Source organism: Pristis pectinata, chromosome 3 (genome assembly GCF_009764475.1).
Source record: "Pristis pectinata isolate sPriPec2 chromosome 3, sPriPec2.1.pri, whole genome shotgun sequence".
NCBI lineage: Eukaryota > Metazoa > Chordata > Chondrichthyes > Rhinopristiformes > Pristidae > Pristis > Pristis pectinata.
Genome location: NC_067407.1, coordinates 55,165,907 through 55,185,734, shown reverse-complemented (window position 1 = coordinate 55,185,734; position 19,828 = coordinate 55,165,907). Strand labels below are relative to the sequence as shown.

General features: G+C 43.8%; 1 protein-coding gene across 1 annotated transcript; it reads right to left on the bottom strand.

Annotated features, from left to right (window-relative positions):
• Window positions 1–1,738: 1,738 nt before the first annotated feature.
• On the bottom strand, window positions 1,739–15,623 carry LOC127568824 (uncharacterized). The gene is made up of 3 exons (XM_052013019.1): window positions 15,504–15,623; window positions 10,063–10,216; window positions 1,739–2,401 (listed from the first exon to the last, which is right to left on the bottom strand). Exon 3 carries the CDS (start codon window positions 2,359–2,361, stop codon window positions 1,744–1,746), a length of 618 nt encoding a protein of 205 aa, XP_051868979.1. The 5' UTR covers window positions 2,362–2,401; window positions 10,063–10,216; window positions 15,504–15,623; the 3' UTR covers window positions 1,739–1,743.
• Between the last annotated feature and the right edge of the window lie 4,205 nt (window positions 15,624–19,828).

Below are 19,828 nucleotides of genomic sequence, written 5' to 3'. Positions count from 1 at the left end.
ATAATTTTAAGGTGATTAGAGGAAGGTACAGGGGGGATGTTAGAGTTAAGTTTTTTTACACAGAGAGTGGTGGGTGCGTGGAACACACTGCCGACAGAGGTGGTGGAGGCAGATACATTAGGGACATTTAAGAGACTCTTAGATAGGCACATGAATGATAGAAAAATGGAGGGCTATGTGGGAGGGAAGGGTTAAATAGATCTTCGAGCAGGATAAAATGTCAACACAACATCGTGGGCTGAAGGGCCTGTACTCTGCTGTAATGTTGTTTGCTTTCTAGGCTAGAGAGATTAATTTGCAATGAAGGAATCATTAAAAATTTTGTTACCCCATTTCAGCCCCATCAGTGGTGAATTCAATTGGAAATGAATGTGCCAATGCAGCAATTTCATGAAGTTGCTTTAAATGTTCTATGTTCTATAGTTTACCCATTAATAAAGGCCTGGGCAGAAAATTTGGGCCAATCTCATTTAAAGCAAGTACTGTCTCTCCAGGCTTCCTACTATTTTCCTGACTGACCTGTTGAGCGTTTCCACCATCTTCTGTCATTTCAGTTTTCCAACATCTGCAGTTTTTCAATTCACATCTATTATTTTCTCTTTTCATTAAAGAAACATTGAGCCTAACTGGCTGGCTGGTAGGTAAGCCTAAAGCTGATATAATATTCCAGCAACCAGCCTCCGTCTGTGGGGTTGTGACACACAGTGAGAAAACCAGAGTTAGTGTCAAGTGTGCACCAGGATCTTAATGTCTTTGTGCACTGATTTGTGCTTAGTTACTCCTGTAGTTTTTTTTAAAAACACATTTACATGCATTCAGGCAACTAGGAATCCTTCCTCCCGACCTGAAAAGGGTTGAAGGTTTGGGCAACATACCCAAGGAAGATATGCTGGCCTTGAACAGGGTACAGAGCGGAATGACACTGGGTTATACTGACTCGCTGAATGTAATAATGGCTTCCATGTGGTTTAGTCAAGAAACATACAAGCCACATCTGTTTCTTTAGCAAGTATGGTTACATGAAGCTGAGCTTGTATTCTCACTTAAGTACAAGAGGGGTTTTCTGAGTAGTTGTTTAAAATGGTAAAAAGTTCTGATAGGGTTGAAACCATGTACCTTTTTCCTCTGCACAGGAGTCAAAGATGGGGGATATAATCTAAATGCTAGAGCTTGGCTGGAGAAAAATCAAAGTCAGATGAATGTTTTTGTCTGTAAAGAGCAGGAGAAAACCAGGATACTTGGAGATTTGGTTTAAGGATGAGAAAGTTAGATATTTATTAACAACAGGTATCATGAGCTTGGGGCGGGAACTCTGAAGCCAGGACTTAGTTAGGGACCTGGCAATGAAGAGGTGACTTATACACCCTCTGAGCTGTGAGACACCAGGCCCTCCAAGGGGCCATGCTTAGTCCAGGCCACACAACTATTTTTTTCCCTTGGTCACTAGCCTTTTGGTGGGGTTGAATTGATCAATCCTGGGGTTGAGGGGAGAGCATGGGTCACTTTCCACTGAGTGGGGCAAACATGAGCGTGAAGTGCGTCTGCCTGCCCCAAGGTAGGTGACCTCCCACTGACCCCACAAACTCTGCTGGGATCAATGTCAGAGGGCATCAGAGGCATTGCCCTGGCACAACCATTGGGATCAAAACCAAACTCATCTGGGGCAAATATTACCCAAGGTGGATGTAATAAGTGTGGCAACTGTTTTCTTTAATTTTTCAGTGAGATTCTGCAATTTGTTTTTTAATTTGAATTTTTTCCCATGGAGCTGTTGCCCTTGGCAGCTTCCACCTCCTTCGTTGTGACGCTTTGGATGGGCCCACTGCACTTCCTAAAGATTTCGCTGATCGACAGTTCCTTCTCATCGTCGGTTTTGCTTCGGTGTCTAATGTACCGTGCTTTCCTCGCTTCTGCAAAGGCCTCGTGGAAACTGGGCATGGTGTGCATGGTTCTGGGCAACCCGTCCGGCGCGTAAAACTCAGAATCGTCATGGGAGCTCTCCTGGAAGGGCAGCGGTTGCGGGCTGCTGGCAGACTGCCTGGGTTTGACTTGCTTTGGGTTTGAATGGCTGGAAGCAGCATCGTTACTTGTCTTGCTGTTGCCCGTTTCCTGTGCTGCTTGGTTTCCCCTTCCATTGGCTGTGACCGAGACAGCCAGCTTCCCGGACATCTTGCTTACGAAGTGTTTCAAGACCGACGGGTTGGCGCTGCTGATCAGTGCTTCTGCGTTCGGCTTGGGTGGCGTTGGGGCTTGGATCTCTTCTGCTCCCGCGTGCTCATCAGCCTTGTCCTGTCTACCACTGAATCCATTGAGGAAATCGTCGATCTGTGTCTGCAGAGCGCGAGAGACGCTGGCTGGCATCACAATCCTGCCAGCTTTTGCTGGGGAGTAGTCCTGCACCCTAGAATTGTAAAAGAAAGCTGTAAGGAGGAGAAGCAGGAGTAGGCCATCCCGCCCTTCGAGCCTGCTCTATCATTCATTAGGATCATGACTAATCATTCACCTCAGTACCATCCTGCCCTATCCCCATTTTCCTTGATTCCTTTAACATCCTTAAATCTAACAATGTTTATTTTGAATGAACCCAATGGATAAGTCCCTACTGCATTGCAAGCCAAAGAATTCCAAAGATTCACCACATTCTGGGTGAAGAAATTTCTCTTCATCTCAGTCCTAAATGGCCTTTCCCTTATTCTGAGACTGAGACCCCTGGTCTTAGTGTCCTCAGCCAGGGGAAACCTCCTCTCTGCATCTGGCCCGTCGAACGCTGTAAGAATTTTCTAAGTTTCAATGTGATCTCTCCTCACTTTTCTAAACTTGAGAGAATACAGTCCTAGTCCACTCAATTTTCCTTCAGACAGCATCTGACCCCACTTCCCCCACCCCAATCTCTGGAACTAGTGAATCTTTCCTCTCCTCTCTCTATGGAAAGTATATCCCTTCTTTGGGGGAGGAGATCAAACTGTACACAATACTCCTGATGCAGTTCTATACATTTGCACTAAGACATCTTTATCTGTTAGGTCAAGATCCTGATTTCCAAATACCAGGTGACACTTTCCTTTTCTTGCTTGTGCCAATACAAACATGGTACCTTAGTACTGCTTGATCAGCATCTGAAAAGATCAGTCATATGATGCCCTATGAGAGGATCTTCAATTTGCTCCTGCTGGGGTGAGTGAATGAGAAAAAGATAGCATAGGGCTTGATGGGCTGAAAGGCGTCAACTGGAAATATTGGTTAGATAAGATATCTTTATTAGTCACATGTACATCCAAACACAAAGTGAAATACATCTTTTGCGTAGAGTGTTCTGGGGGCAGCCCACAAGTGTCACCATGCTTCCAGCGCCAACATAGCATGCCCACAACTTCCTAACCCGTACGTCTTTGGAATGTGGGAGGAAACCGGAGCACCCGGAGGAAACTCACGCAGACACATGGGAAGAATGTACAAACTCCTTACAGACAGCAGCTGGAATTGAACCTGGGTTGCTGGTGCTGTAATAGCATTATATTAACTGCTACACTACCGTGCCTGCCTTATGAGAAGTACATAAAATAAAGTTGAGATACAAGAGCCTGCAGATGCTGGAATCTAGACCAAAAAACAAACAGCTGGTGGAACTCAGCGGTCAAGCAGCATCTGATGCAAGGTCTCAACCCTAAACGTAAAGTTTCCCTTTGCCTCCACAGATGCTGCTCAACCGACATTTTTTTTAACATCAAAAAAGTTGTTGGTTTGAAGAAGCTTTATTCATACTTTTCCTGTTAAGCATGTTTTCAAATTTTCTGGGATACAAAATGAAATTCCTGAAGCCTCGTGGGTTTCTGCCATCCAAGATAGCTAACAAAGTGACTGCCAAGATCCATCAGGCCTTTTGGGAGAAAATTTTTGCCCTGAAATTCAGTTGCAATGCTGTGTTTTCATTCAGTATTGTTGAATTAGATATCGTTTTCACCCCAGAGGGAAGCACTATAATGACTGATTACAGACATTTCTGTCCATGAGATACTTTGTGCCCACCTTCAATAATATTTCAATTCTAAATGTTTTTGTTTTTCTCAAGAAACATGCAGCAACCACATTTATTTTGCCTGGAGCATTTCGGGGTAACTTGGATTATGTTGCTTAGGAGTGACTGACGTTGGGGTACTCCCAGCACAATGTGACCTACCCAGCACAGTACTGGGACTGGGAAACTTACCCTTAATAATATACTTTCATCTTTGGGCACTCATCCTCATCCTCCCTCCTATACTGCATTAACGTCCCCCATCACTACCTGCCCCCTATTTTCACAATCACCCAAATTCCAAGTTGCAACCTCTCCCCAATCTAGTGCCCCTAAACCACCCCCAATATTAAAAAACAATGCTGGTGTTGCTATAACCAACCCCCTTCAATCAGGAGGACATAATCCAAATACGACCACTACACCCTCCCACTAACCTATCCAAACATTGCACATCTCCCACTACCAGCCAGCTCCAACATTCCGATCTGGGATCCTCTGCCCGTCCCCGCAAACTTCTGTCCAGAGCATGGGTCTGATTCGGCCAATTCTCCCCACCCCTCCTACACCCTCACTCTGAAAAGAGTATCAGGCAGCACATCCATGATGATGAAAAGTCCTGATCGGTTGGAAATGAGGCCACTGAGGCTTTGGTGGGGTGGGGAAGGTAGGTTGTCATTGGTGCTCCAATACTCCACCTGTCAAACACACACATCAGGCAGCACTACAATTCTAGGCATGCATGTTTTCCTCCAGAAACATGGAGCAACTGCAATTATTTTGTTTGCAATTGCTTGGCTAGAGCAATGGAGATTCAGAGCAGCTGGGGTTTAAATCAAATTAAATTTTTAAATTAAATTTTATTTACAGCATGGTAACAGGCCTTTCCGGCCCAACGAGTCCGCGCCGCCCATTTTAAACCCAATTAACCTACCCGTACGTCTTTGCAATGTGGGAGGAAACCGGAGCACCCAGAGGAAACCCACGCAGACACGGGAGAACGTACAAACTACCCACATCTATCGAGAAAAACAAGCTTAAAAAATAAATTAATTAAAGGGAGGAATAAAATACAACCGCTGAGAAAAGTGGAGCAGGAGAAACGAAGGAGGAGGGGATTGAATAATTAGGAAAATGCGCCAAGGAACGGTGGATAATACATTTACTGTAAAACCACCAGAGAGTGAAATGGAATGAAAAAGCATTAAGCATGGGTGAGGAAATTGGGAGCAGATCTAGATTGTGTGGAAAAATACACTGAAAATCTAAAAGTTCTAGGTTCCATTTAAGCAGGAACCTATAGACAGGTGATTAAAAATGCAAATATCTTGGAATTATATTGGAGGAGATTAGCGTAAAAGAAGCAGGGACTTGCATTTATATAGAGACACAAGAGGTTGTGCAGATGCTGGAGTCCGGAGCAACACACACAAGATGCTGGAGGAACTCTGCAGGTCAGGCAGCATCAGTGGGGGGAAATAAACAGTTGATATTTTCTCGACCCGAAACGTCGACTGTTTATTTCCCTCCATAGATGCTGCCTGACCTGCTGAGTTCCTCCAGCATTTTGTGTGACTTGCATTCATATAGTGCCTTTTATTATCTCAAGATGAGCTTAAGGTGCTGTGTCAGACAGGAAGTAGATACAAGAAGGCCTATGATAGGCTCACAGCGTGACAATTAAGTTTGTTGAGGGATTATGATGCAGTGGCAAATACTGGGACCTGTTGTAAAAATGGGGGAAACTAGAAAGCTAATGTTCCTGGCTACATGCCATTCAGGAAAGAAAAGAAAGGGGAAGAGATCAGAGGGACAGCAGTGTTAATCAAAGAAAATATTGTAGCACTGGGATGGGATGCCACAATTGCTAGATTCTGTTTGGTCAGAAGTAGAGAATTATGGAAGAACTCTTACACTGATGAGTGTGTACAGAAGACCACAGTGGGAAGAAGACAGCTAAGAACATTTGCGGCCAAATTGCAAAGATAGGTGCAAGAATGAAAAGTAGTGACCCAGTTTAATAAAATTATTTTTAAAAAAGTAAAGCCAACATTGGGGTTCACTTCTAGAGGGATAGAATTAAAAATGTATTGAACCTTGCTTAAACCCACTACTCTTGAAGTACTGTGTGTTCCTGGTTGCTTTATCCTAAAAAGGATGTGGAGACATTGCAGAGGTTGAAAAAAAAGATTTAGAATGATGATACCAGAAGTATACGCGTGGACTGGTTAGGCTGAATTGCCTATGTATGCTGTACATTCTGCAAGGTTGTATGTAATTCTATATACCTACAAGTTATGGTAATGGGGAATTTTAATCATCCTGGTTAGGACTTCAGTGGTAACAGTTAAATGATAAAGAGGGGATGGAATTCCTGAATTATGTAGGAGAATTACCATGAGGAAGGAACTCATATTAGATATGGTTATGGGGAATAAAATGGAGCATGTTTCAATTGGAGATCATTTGGGGAACATTGACTATATAAATAAATATCTATATCTAGATATATATACACATACACAAATACATAAACAAGTTGTGGAAACATACAAGGAACAGTCCAGTGTACGAAAAGTTAACAGGGTGAGTCTTACTTCAGGGAGTCAGAAAGGGATCTGTCTCAGGCTGGTAGGCAAAATGATTATCAAAAAAAGGGAGGTTTTCAAAAAGGTTGATTAGATACAAAGTGCACATATTTACATATTGTCATGAGGAAGTGCCTCGTTTGATTTGTGGGAGGGGTGATGATGGTGAATCAAATGCACCCAAAACTAAAGTTCCTTGAATGATAAAAGGTGTGTAATTTAGAATGAGAATGGGAAAAGGAGGCTCCTGACAAGATTAAAGTTCATAACTCAAAGAAACAACCTGAATACAGAAAGTACAAATTAAATCTGAAAATGGAATCACAATAGTGGCAATAAGAGATCCTGATAATAGTTTGGCAGCAAATGTGAAAAGTCCTGGTTGGGTGGAAATGAGGCCACTGAGGCTTTGATGGGGTGGGGAAGGTAGGTTGTCATTGGTGCCCCAATACTCCACCTATCAAACACACACATCGGACAGCACTACAATTCCAGGCATGTATGTTTTCCTCTAGAAACGTGCAGCAACTGCAATTATTTTGTTTGCAATTGCTTGGCTAGGGCACAGTAGGTGGGTTTGCAGAATAAATGAAGCCTACCCCACAACCCACATCTATCGACTTTCATAAACACAAACAGCAAGAATATAGTTAGAGTGTAGTTAGAGGCAGGACAGAATTGATCAGAGATCAAAGAAGAGAACTAGTGGAGGCCAAGGACAAAGCAAAGGTACCCTAGGAGTACTCTGTATCTTATCAGCACAGGAGGAGAAAACAATTCAATGTTACAGGAAAAAAAGGAGAGCTGGTAGTGAAACTGGATGGGATAAGAATTGATAAAATGTGGTCATTCTCAAAGTAGGAAAGTCAACTGGTCTGCATGTAATGTATCCCAGGTTACTGAAACTGGAAACTATAGAGGTTTTGGCCAGAAACCGAGAAACATAGAAAATAGGAGAGGGAGCAGGCGTTCCATATGATCATGGTTGTTCCCCTATCTCGATACCATAAACCCCCTCCCTCCCCATATTCTTTGATCCCTTTGTGTCTGCAAATATATCTATTTCAATTCATTCTTTAAAATACTCAGCAATATGAGAATAGTTCTGGGGACTGGAGTATGGCAATTTATAGATGGGAAAGATGGATGAACCTGACAACTACAGACCAATCAGCCTAACAAAGTTCTTTTATATCTATTTATTTGCTCTTCCGGACTTCACTGCCGTGGTCAGCAATTAACGTTCATCCCCTAATTTTCCATGAATTAATTAGCTTACCAGGTCAGTTCAGCACTATTAAGAGCCAACCATCATCTTGTGGGTCTGGAGTCACATATTGGGCAGGTTGGGCAAGAATAAAGGTTAATACATCAGTAGGGTTAATACATCACAATAATCTGGTAGTTTTGTGATCACCATCACTAAATTTAAATTCCTAATTCTAGACTTATTAAATTAATGGCTGCCGTGGTGAGATTTGATCTCACATCCCTGAAGTGTTAGTCCATTAAATTAACTATCTAGGCACCATACCACTAAATAACAAAGGTGGGGAAACCCATGCTAGTTGATAGGTTAATTGGGCTTTGTAAATTGCCCCTGGTGTGCAGGTGAGTGGTAGAATCCAAGGGGAATTGATGGAAGTGTGGGGAAATGTGAGCAGTTCTGGTCACCACACTACAGGAAAGACGTGATTAAGCTAGAGAGGGTGCAGAGAAGATCCACAAGGATGTCACTTGGATTGAAGGCCTCAAGTTATAAGGAGAGATTGGATAGGCTGGGTCTGTTTTCCCCAGAGCGAAGGAAGCTGAGGAGTGACATGATAGAGGTAAATAAAATTATAACGGGCATAGATAGGACAGACAGCCCGAGTCTGGTTCCCAGTGGTAGGGGCGTCTAAAACTAGAGGGCATAGGTTTACGGTGAGAGGGAGGAGGTTTAAAGGGGAGCTGAGGGGTAAATTTTCCACACAAAGATTAATTGGTATCTGGAATGAGCTGCCAGAGGAGGTGGTGGAGGCAGGAACAGTCACAACATTTAAGAGGCACCTGGACAGGTACTTGAATGAGCAGAACGCAGAGGGACATGGAACCCTGCTATAGGAAAGATGCCGTTAAGCTGGAAAGAGTGCAGAGGAGATTTAAGAGGATGTTGCCGGGAAGCGAGGGACTGAGTTATGGAGAGAGGTTGAGCAGGTTGGGACTTTATCCACTGGAGCGTAGGACATTGAGGGGTGACCTTATAAAGGTGTATAAAATCACAAGGGGCACAGATAGGGTGAATGCAGAGTCTTTTTCGCAGGGTCGGGGAATCAAGAACTAGAGGGCATAGGTTTACGGTGAGAGGGGAAAGATTTAGTAGGAACCTGAGGGGCAACTTTTTCACACAGAGGGTGGTAGGTATATGGAACAAGCTGCCAGAGGAACTAGTAGAGGCAGGTACATTAACAACATTTAAAGGGCATTTGGACAGATACATGGATAGAAAAGGTTTAGAGGGATATGGGCCAAACACGGGCAAATGGGAACCTTGGTTGGCATGGACCAGTTGGACCAAAGGGCCTGTTTCCATGCTAATGTGACTCTATGACTCTAATGCAGGCAAGTGGGTTTAGTATAGATAGGCACAAAGGTCAGCATAGACGTGGTGAGCTGAAGGGCCTTTTTGTGCTCTACAACTCTAATTCTCTAATAAAATGTGATTAGTGTAGGGTTAATAGGTCACTATAAATTGCCTCTAATGTGCAGGTGAGTAGTAGAATCTGAGGGAAGTTGATGGGAATGAGAGGAAAATAAAGTGGGATTAATGTAGAATTAGCGTGAATGGATGTTCGATGGTCAGCATGGACTTGGAGGGCCAAAGGGCCTCTTTCTGTTCTGTATGATTCTATGACTCTAAAAATGTGAAAACAAAAGGACAGGACAAAACTAATTGGAATTTGATAAAGTAGTAGCTAATAAATGCATGGATTTCATAAAAGCAATTCAGCCAAACAATTATAGTAGACCCTAATGAGTGACGTTAGCAGTGGCCATTTCAGATGTGTGACCACCACAGCCACTGTCAGTAACAAAGGCCTGGGGCAATAATGAATGGGCATTGGAGATGTTTCACCTGGGAACGAGCCTTTGTCCAGGAGATGGGTGAGAGATGGCTCAATCAAGGCATGGAGTCAGGTGGGTGATCAGTAAGCGGCCGGCAGAAGCAGCCATCTGAACCCAGTGTGGTCCATGCTCACATCTGCTAATGGTGGACCAAGTCTGTCATTGTCAACTTTGTCCAGTCTGTGCGGGGACGTTAGTCCCAGCTTCCTCATCAGATGAAGGGAAAGTGGAGGCTTAAGAATCCCTTCGGCTAAGTTCCTAAAGATCCTGAAGTTTGAAATAAAAACAAGTTCTGCTACCACTGAATCCTAAGTTCAAAATGTTGAGCACAAAATCAGGTAAATATTTTGCTACCTGATTCCTTCTGACACCAAGATGAATCTTCCATCCTTTGCAGCTGGTTTGATGGGTAAAACATTGCTGTTGAAGCCAGGGCTTTCTTTGACTGCAGTAGTAGTATCTGAGCAGAGCCTTCTGAAACTGCTTACTGCCTTCTTCTTAGAATTACCTAGGAAAAATCAAAAGAATTGTGAATACATGGGGGGGCGGTCTCACCAGATGACATGATCACAACTTTCGCTACTAACTTCCAGCCTGCCCTCAGATTCACTCGGGCCATTTTTGACACCTCTCTCCTTTTCCTGGATCTCTCTGACTTCATCACAAGAGAGAAACTATCCACTGACATTCACTACAAACCCACTGACTCCCACAGCTACCTTAAACTTAAACCTTAAGGGACATTTAAGAGACTCTTAGATAGACACATGAATGATAGAAAAATAGGGGGCTATGTGGGAGGGAAGAGTTAGATAGATCTTGGAGCAGGATAAAATGTCGGCACAACATTGTGGGCCGAAGGGCCTGTACTGTGCTGTAGCATTCTATGTTCTATGTTCTAAACTCCAAAGACGCTGCTTGACCCACTGGGTTCCTCCAGTGGTCTGTTTTATTGCTCAAGAAATCATAACCATTCCACAGATCGTGCTGAAAGAGCCTTGGGTATTCTTGTACATAAGAAATGCAGTCCTGCCAGTGACCACAATAAACTAAAACAATAGCTGAAATGGCTTAAGGCAGAGGAAGCATAAAATGGTCTAGTCAGTCCATGTACGGATATGCAAAGGAGACACTCAATGAGGGATGTATAGCAACAAGGGGTACATGAGATTGATTTCTGGGGTCAGAATTCTAAGTCATGGGACTTTGAGGTGCTAAGAGGGTGTCTGAGAAGTAATCCTCGTGAAAGGAACATAGTAAGTAGTAAGTCTAGAACATTACTTTAAAATCCATTATGAAAAGGGGAATGTGGGTTAAAACAAGTAAAATGAAAATTTAGACACAAGAAATTCTGCAGATGCTGGAATCTGGAGCAATACACAAAAAGTATTGGAGGAACTCAGCAGGTCAGACAGCATCCATGGAGGAAAATAAACAGTCGACATTTCGGGCCGAGACCCTTCATCAGGAGAACTGATATCAGAATGCTCTCGTTGACACATTTGTGAGCAAGGCCTGGCACAATCCTGGTCACGGAATCACTGAATAAACAATTAAACGGTGTATTGGAGAGGGATTTTGGTTGGCCTTCCTTCTGTTTAATTACCTTATCATCTGAAGGATACACCCACTGAGTAAGCAGTGTTATTAGTGCCATGTAGCAATATTCAGGCCATATCAGATACTCTAGAATGACTTCAGACCAGTGGGGCAATAACTTGCATATCATTCAGGGGTTAGCTAGATGATGTAATGGGGGAACTCCAGGTTGCCACATGGAGGGTATCCCACATGGCTTCCAAACCTTAGACATTAGTGATTATGAAGGCTTGATTAGAATCACTTGAAGTTTGTAAAATAAATTCTTGAACTTATGATTTCCAAATTACACATGTAAAATCTAAATTAAAAACATTATTGTTATATGGGGAGGAAGTGGTTAAATGTGAGCATCATCTGGCTTTCAAACTTATGGTGTTTCCATGAGTCAATTTGTCAATAATAAAAGCAGAGAATGCTGTAAATACTCAGCAGGTCAGGCAGCATCTGAGGAGAGAGAAACAGAGTCATCTGTATCCTACCCTGCAGAGTCTGAGAGAGAGTAGAGCGCACAGGAAATGGAACAAAGAGGTTGCATGAAGTATGCAGGATGTATCAGAGATTTATTTTCAGGGAGATTTAAGGGAGAGAGGTATTACATCTTTGTAAGATGAAAAGTGTAAGACAGTTGGCATGTGGTTACTTGACTTTGTCACTAGACACGAGGCAGAGTGAATAGTCTCTGCCCAATGCCAACCTCAGGACATACAATGTGTGGATATCTCCGTCTTAACAAGGGCAACCTACCGTTCTTTATCCTTATAAGGTCTCTCTGGATGCACCTCTGTTCCTTCATCATTCTGTTGATACAATAAAATCTTTCCTCCTCCAAGTCATGCAGTCCATTCCTGAGTCTGGTCTCTGCACGCTTGGATTCGCGCCTCTCTGCCTCCAGCCGCCTTGTCATTTCTCCCTCTAAAGTATGTGACTTAAAACGTTGCATTTCCTAGTGGAAGCTGCAAGAGAAACATTTGCAGCCAGAAGCCACGCTGGCAGATTAACACACACATAAAAGCTATCCTATAAATATCAGAAGCAATCCTGACCAACAGTGCAGCAATAGAATTTACCTTTAGTATTATACAAGCTCATTTGGTGATTGGGACTAAGAGTTTTCACTGTGTGTTTTTGAAAAGAAAGAAGGAAATATGGGAACAGTGGTAGGCCATTCAGCCCATCAAGCCTCATCCAGCATTTAATTGCCTACCCAGCCAAGTTGCCTTTGTTAGTTCTGTGCAACTAAATTGGTCAGTGAATGAAAATCAACAAAACTAGAGATAGAGTCTTAAGAGATACAACGAAGAAGCAGGTTTTACAGCCCACTGACTCCACATTGACCATCAAGCATCTACTTACACTAGTCCTACATTAATCCCACTATTTATTCTCCTCACATTTCTCATCAATCTCCTGATGCAGGGTCTCAACCCGAAACGTCGACCATCCCTTTGCCTCCACAGATGCTGCTTGACGTGCTGAGTTTCTCCAGCAGTTCGTTCTTGCTCTCATTGATTCCCCCTAGGTTCTACCACTCACCTACACACTAGGGGCAATTTAAAGTGGCCAATTAATCTACCAACCCATACACCTTTGGAATGTGGGAGGAAATCGCAGCCACTGGAGTGGTCACAGGGAGAACGTGCAAAATCCACACAGGTGGCACCCAAGGTCAGGATTGAACCTGGGTCTGTGGCAAAGGTGCTGAAAATACTCAAATAAGGCAGTACCTATGGCGAGGTGCAGGTCCAAATGTGCAGTAGCCACTTTGTTTCTTCCTCCACAGGTGCTACTGAGTATTTTCAGCAATTTCTGTTTTTACTTATTAAAAATCAGCCAGTCTCACTTCTGCCATTTTTGAGTGACTTAGCCTTCATGGATTTTTTTGAGAGGGGCTTCTGTAAGACTATAAGGGAATTGCTTCTACATATCAACAATGGATGATTTAGCTTGTACCTTAAAGCTGTCTTCCCACATCCTGAATTCATCAAGCCTAGGGAGATTCTCTGTGTCTGGGATAACTCCCTTCTTCATCTTAACAGTTTCAATTAGATCATCCCAATTTCCTAAGACCAGGTGAAAAGAGACCCCCTCAAAGAATCATTTGCTCAGAACTTAACCCTTTTAGCCCCAATGTCATCCTGGTGAATATGAACTACACCACCTTGAAGGCCTTCAAGTTTACAACTTGGTATTTTCAGCCCTTTGTATCTCAGTTCCTTTGAGAAGGCAAACACTTCACTAACCTTTTCAGTCATCAGTAGGTAGTTAGAGTAGGATCTTTGGCTGGAGGACGAAAGGAGGGTGTTGTGTCTACTTTTTTGGGAAGGAAGGGAAAAAGCCCAAATAATACTTGGAGGGGTGCACTCATCAAGCAGAATGAACTGACTGGGGGTACGAGGGAGTGGGGTCAATAATAAGGCCCAAGAATGGAGAGCCGTACTTACCAGAGAGAAGGAAACTGATTGGGAGTGGGAGTAGGAGTGGAGTGGAGTGGAGTGGCGATGGTAGTGGGCACCATGAATCGAGACTTGGGCTCAGCCAAGGGCAGTGAACTGACCGGGAGTAGAAGTGAAGCAAGAACGATAGTGGGTTGGAGGCTCGAGGCTGCTCTCACTCGAGAGGAGTAAACTGACCTAGACCAGGAGGGGAGTGGGGACAGTAATGAAGACTGAGCCCCCGTGGGGAGTGAACTGACTGGGAGGAGGAGAGGAGCAGGGCCGGTCGTGGGGATTGCAGCTCGAGCCCTGAGGCTGCACTCACTCAGGAGGAGGGCATTCCCCATGCTTGAGAAGAAACAAAGGAGTGACATCAGAGGGCAGCATGTGGCTGATTGGTTGGTAAGTATGACAGCATTATTTCTGTCTCAAGAAACTAAGGACTGGAAAATAGAACAAAAATTACATCATCGTATTAACAGTTTGAACCAAATTAACAAAACTAATAATAATTGATTAATTGAAATCTGTGACTAATCCTGGCCTCTGACTAAAGAGGGGAGGATTCAGATACAGTCTAGAGGCATTACCTGCAGGGGGAAAAAAATGAGGCAAGCCAGAGTTCCTCAGAAGAGACAGAGAGAACAATGAAACAGAGGAGAGAGCACTCGATAGATGGCAGATTGATTAATACAAGCGAAAACTCGGGTAGATATAGAAAGATCAGAGGGCAAGTAAAATGGGAGTTGAAAATTCAGCGAGGTACGAATGGGACACAAGAGATTCTGCAGATGTTGGAATCTGGAGCAACACACACACACACAATGCTGGAAGAGCTCAGCAGGTCAGGCAGCGTCCACGGAGGGAAATAAACAGTTGACACTTCGGGTCAAGACCCTTCATCAGGACCGGAAAGGAAGAGGGCAAGTCAGAATAAAAAGGGAGGGGGAGGGGAAGGAGCACAGGCTAGCAGGTGATAGGTGAGTTCAGGTGAGATGGGCAAGCCTTGATTCATGGTGCCCACTATTTCCCTCCATAGATGCCGCCTGACCTGTGAAGGTACAAGTAGGATGCCTGATGCAAGCACATCTAATTCTCACACCAGGTTAAATTCCACTTTAGTCTTTGTCTGCTTTGGATCACGTTTCCATGTTTAAAAGTTCGACATAACAGTTGTTATTGAGAGCTCGAGGTTTAGGAACCTTCAGGGGTATCGGAGAGGCACAGTTGGAGTTATGGAGCTGTGCCGAAGTTGAGAGCTGGCGAGTTTTCAGCTGCTGGTCACTGTAAAACATGCTGCCTTTCAAAAAGTACATCAAACCTGGGCTCCCATCAGATCTTTCAGCTGAATGTTCAGCTGTGTAGCACATGCATTTTATGTTACAACCAGGAGAGTACGACTGTTGGAAGCAATGAGGGGCACCTCACCCCAGTGTTCTGATCATTCACCCATCCTTGTAACCTTTCCTCCAAGTGCTCAGTAAAAATTAAAGCTAATAGGACCTGTCGTCAGACAATTTAAATAAAACATCGACTGGCGTATTTATGCACAATGAGGAAAAAAATAAAAATCGATTAAAAAAATAAACGTTTCAAATAATTGGAAAGGTTAATAAACAAGGAGTTCACTCAAAGAGTTACAGGAGTGCAGATATTACACTGGGGATGTGCCCCCTACTCGCTTCCCCCTCCCTCCTGGCCGCTTTATTTCCTCCAGGTCCCTGCCAGCTGAAATGTTCAAAGGAAGGTACACACACTTACCCCCGGCGGCAGGAGAAATAAACGGTGATGAAACGAAAGCCGACTCCTCCTCGTCAACCCGCGTCGGTACTGCCGGGGGATAAACTGGGGCAGATTCTACAGTGAGCCCCGGCTGTGCTGCTCTCCCGGCCGGCCCTGACCCTCTCACTCAGCCGCTGCTGCCGCCGACAGCAGACCTCGTCCAAACCAGCTCCTCCTCGAACACCGGCTTCTTAAGTTAACCGTTGCTACTAGGAACAAGGCATCCGTCAAACTTTGACAGCGGCCTATTCTTCTCTTGCTGGAATTAGCCTGGCTCTGTGAGGGGGACCAAGTCATTGAACATGACACTTCAGGGTTCTTGGTTAATAAAAACAAAGTAGTGAACTGCAAAGGATTTATGTTTTCTGCAATAAAAAAAAGGCAGAAAATGCTGGAAACAGTCAGCAAGTCTAACAAAACATTAACTCTGTTTCACTTGCCACAGATGTTGCCTGACCTGTTGAGTGTTTCCACCATTTTACAGTCAGAGAGTCATAGAGTAATACAGCATGAAACAGGCCCTTTGGCCCAACTCGTCCATGCCTACTAAGGTGCCCAAAAAGCTAGTCCCATTTGCCCGGGTTTGGCCTGTATCCCTCTAAACCTTTCCCTTCCATATACTTAGCCAAATGTCTCTTATTGTACCTGCCTCAACTACTTTGATCTTCTGATTTTATTTCAGCTTGCCAACATCCACGTTTTTTTTGATGTTCAATGTTTGCTGCGTAAACACCTCCCTCAGCAAGGGGTTTAGAAGGCGACACGGTGGCACAGCTGGTAGAGCCGCTGCCTCACAGGGCCAGAGACCTCGGTGCTGTCTGTGTGGAGATTGCACGTTCTTGCTGTGTCTGCGTGGGAGAACGTGGGTTTTCCTCCTGGGTGCCCTGGTTTTCCACATCTCAAAGACGTTGGTAGGTTAATAGGGTAATTTCCCCTAGTCTGTGGTAGCATCTGGGAGGATTTGTGGGGAGAATAAAAAAAGGGGATTAATGTAGGAAGTAGGATTAGAGTAAATTAGGGGTTGATGGCTAGCATGAACTCAATGGGCCAAAAGGCCTGCTTTATGACCAGGACTCTAAGAGCTTTTGCAGCTCACCAAGCTTAACCCTGTCCTTTCCTTGCCTAGTTCTGCCATTTCAGATTTTCAGCACTCTTATTACAAGCCCAGAAAATGGACAGGGAGGGGAACAAAGGGCTGTAGACACACACATTTCAAAGCAGCAACACTGGATAAAGAGGCCTTTAAACCCAACAAGGTATTGGGTTTCATTTCAGGAGAAATGCAATTGAAAATCCGTAACTAGTAACGAACTTTGATTTGACCATACCAGGGGAACGGTGAACAGCTTTGGACACCACGTTACAAAGAGGATGCAGAGGCATTGAAGAAGATGTGAAAAGGATAACCTGCAAGGATGATATCAGAACAGTATCTTTTAACCATCAGGAAACATTAGGCAGGTTAGAGAAACAAAGGACTGCAGATGCTGGAATCTAGATGAAAAACACTATGATGCGCAGGTTAGAGAAACAAAGGACTGCAGATGCTGGAATCTAGATGAAAAACACTATGATGCTTGAGGAACTCAGCAGGCCAGGCAGCATCCATGGAGAAAAGAAGGTGGTCAACATTTCTGGTCAGGACCCTTCCTCAGGACCGAAGAGGGGAAGCCCAATATATAGGAGGGAAGAGCAGAGCAGTGATAGGTGGACAAAAGAGGGGAGTCGGGGTGGGCACAAGGTGGTGATAGGTAGGTGCAGGTAAGAGACAGTGATAGGCAGGTGCGGGGGAGGAGGGGAGAACAGATGGATCAAAGGTAAGAAGAGAGAGGAAAAAAGGCTAAAAAAAGGCTAGGAATGGAAGAAGAGGAGAAGCATGGTGGGGTGGGAGGTTTGTGGGGAAGGGGGGTGGGAATTACCTAAAGTGGGAGAATTCAATGTTCAGGTTGATGATCTTTTTATGGGATTGAGGATGAGGGGTGAGCAAATAGAAATCCTCAAAATTATCAGGGATTTGAAAGGGCAGAATAAATGGGTTAAATTTAACTTTCAAAAACCTGTGGACTTGGGACTGGCAAGAAGTTAAAAATTTTAAAAAAAATCTAAAACTTGAATCCAACCAGCCTTTGATCTACCCACTGTTGCTTTTACTGGAGAATGGGCATGTGACCAACTGATTCCTAGAGTTAAGCTGCTCATTTAAATATTTTATTGAGGTTGCATGGTTAAGATTTAATTTGTGTTTGGGGGAAACTTTTCAGTGAAGAGGAGGTGAGGGCTACTGTGTGGAAAATGTAAGTAGTCTTCCAGCACTGTTTGTGGACAGGAGGGATGGAAATGTTTCAACATGGCCCACCAAATAAACCCGCAAGCCTTCCCAGCGATCAGAAGCCCACCCAAGATCAATGGCCCTCCCCACAGACTCTGCCACCTCTGATTTCCCCCTTTCCATCTGCCTCGCTCCGACTTCCCCATTCTGATCTCTATTCATCTCGCCCAGTCCAATTTCTTCCCAACCCCCTCCCGAACTCTTCCCAACACTCCCCAAGCTGACCTCTCTTCAATACTTATCTGATCGCCACCACTGCCCGCCCCCCAGTACTCCATCTCAGTATCTGATCTCTCTCCAAACGCACTGTAATCACCTCCCTGACATCCCAAACTGCAGCACTCTTCCTCCCACTAATCCCCCCTGCCAATCTTACTCTGTTCCTGTCCTGCAGCCATCTGGGATGGTCACTACCTATCAGGGAGTCAGGAGTGGCTCCTTGGTTAGGCTTCTATTAAAAGAAAAATCCACACCCACACTTTAGAGTTAAATCCCCTATAAATATGTGCTGATGTATCCACTTGCAGGGAATATGAGAGTGCCCTAATTATAAGATAAACACTCATAAATCCAAGGAGGAATTTTGGATAAATTGATTACATAGAGTGTGGAGAAAATGTGGAACTTAAGAAGTGGTTCAGGTGAGTAGCATGGATGCATTTAGGGATAAACTATATGAGTATAAAGGAGAAAAGGAATGGTAGAGTATGAGGACTGGGTTACCTGTGTTAGGATGGGAGAAGGCTTATGTAGAGTACCAACACCGACAGAGATCAGTGGGCTGAATGTCCTGTTCTTGGACTGCAAACTCTATGAAAAAATCAACGGTTTAGCCATCATTACAACATGACAATTACACTGTGTGAGGTTGTTACATGAAGGCTTATTGTGTGCTATACCTAATTCCCCTATCAGCTATTTTAATTGAACCACTGACTGGTTTACTTTCAGCACTGGTGTCATTTTATTGTTAGCCATCCATGGTAATTACCCATTACCAGATCAGCACCCGAAGCATTGTACCATGTTGTGCATTATGTTTTAGTTTTATTTATATCTGTAATAAACTAATATCCTTGTGTGTATTTTCTGTAAGTTCAACACTAACTACAAAACACACTGTTATGCACTTTTCATTATACTATTGTTATCATATCTATCTATTGTACTTAAACACTTTTATCTATTATACTCAAATACGAGTCTTCCTGGTTTTGGCACCAAGGTCTGTAGCACCTGAGGTCTGGACTGATGAGACCACCCACAGCTTCCTCTGTGCCTGTGCACACCAGATCTGCAGCCAGTGGTTGATTTGCTCTTTCTCCTTTTGCTATTTCTCACTGCATAATTTAGCACCCCAATTGAGAAAAATAATAGTTCCTGAACTCAAAGATGTCAAAACAATCATCTGTTTGCAATCACTGCTGCTCTTGCCTTGCTTACGTCTCTGATTAAATTAGCAAACCATTTGGGGCATTGAAAAATGTAGCTACAGATCAAAACATTGCAGGTGTAAATATTTGGAAACTATTAATTTGATTGGTCCAATTAGCCTTCATGAGTTCTTGAAGTATACGTGGATCTCAAGAAATTTCCAGCACCAACCAGTTTCTGAGAGGGTGATCCATGTCTTTGTCACCTTAAAAGTTGACTGTTTAAGTGTTCTTTTGGCCAGCCTTCCACCTTATTAACTCTCCTACTCATCTGAAACTCGATTGCCTATCACCCATCTCACATGAAGTCCTGTTCATCTATCATTTCTCAGCTTTCTTAACTACCTTGGCCCTGGTCTGGCAACCCTATTCCAAAGTTCTCATCCTTGAATTCACATTCCATTATTGCCTCACTCCTTATCATCTCTGTAATCTTCTCTAATTCTACAACCCTCCAGTTTCCAAGTTACGACTTCTAACCCAACCTTAATTTCCATAGCTCCACCAATAGCAGGCATGTACTTGGCTGCCTAGCCTGTAGG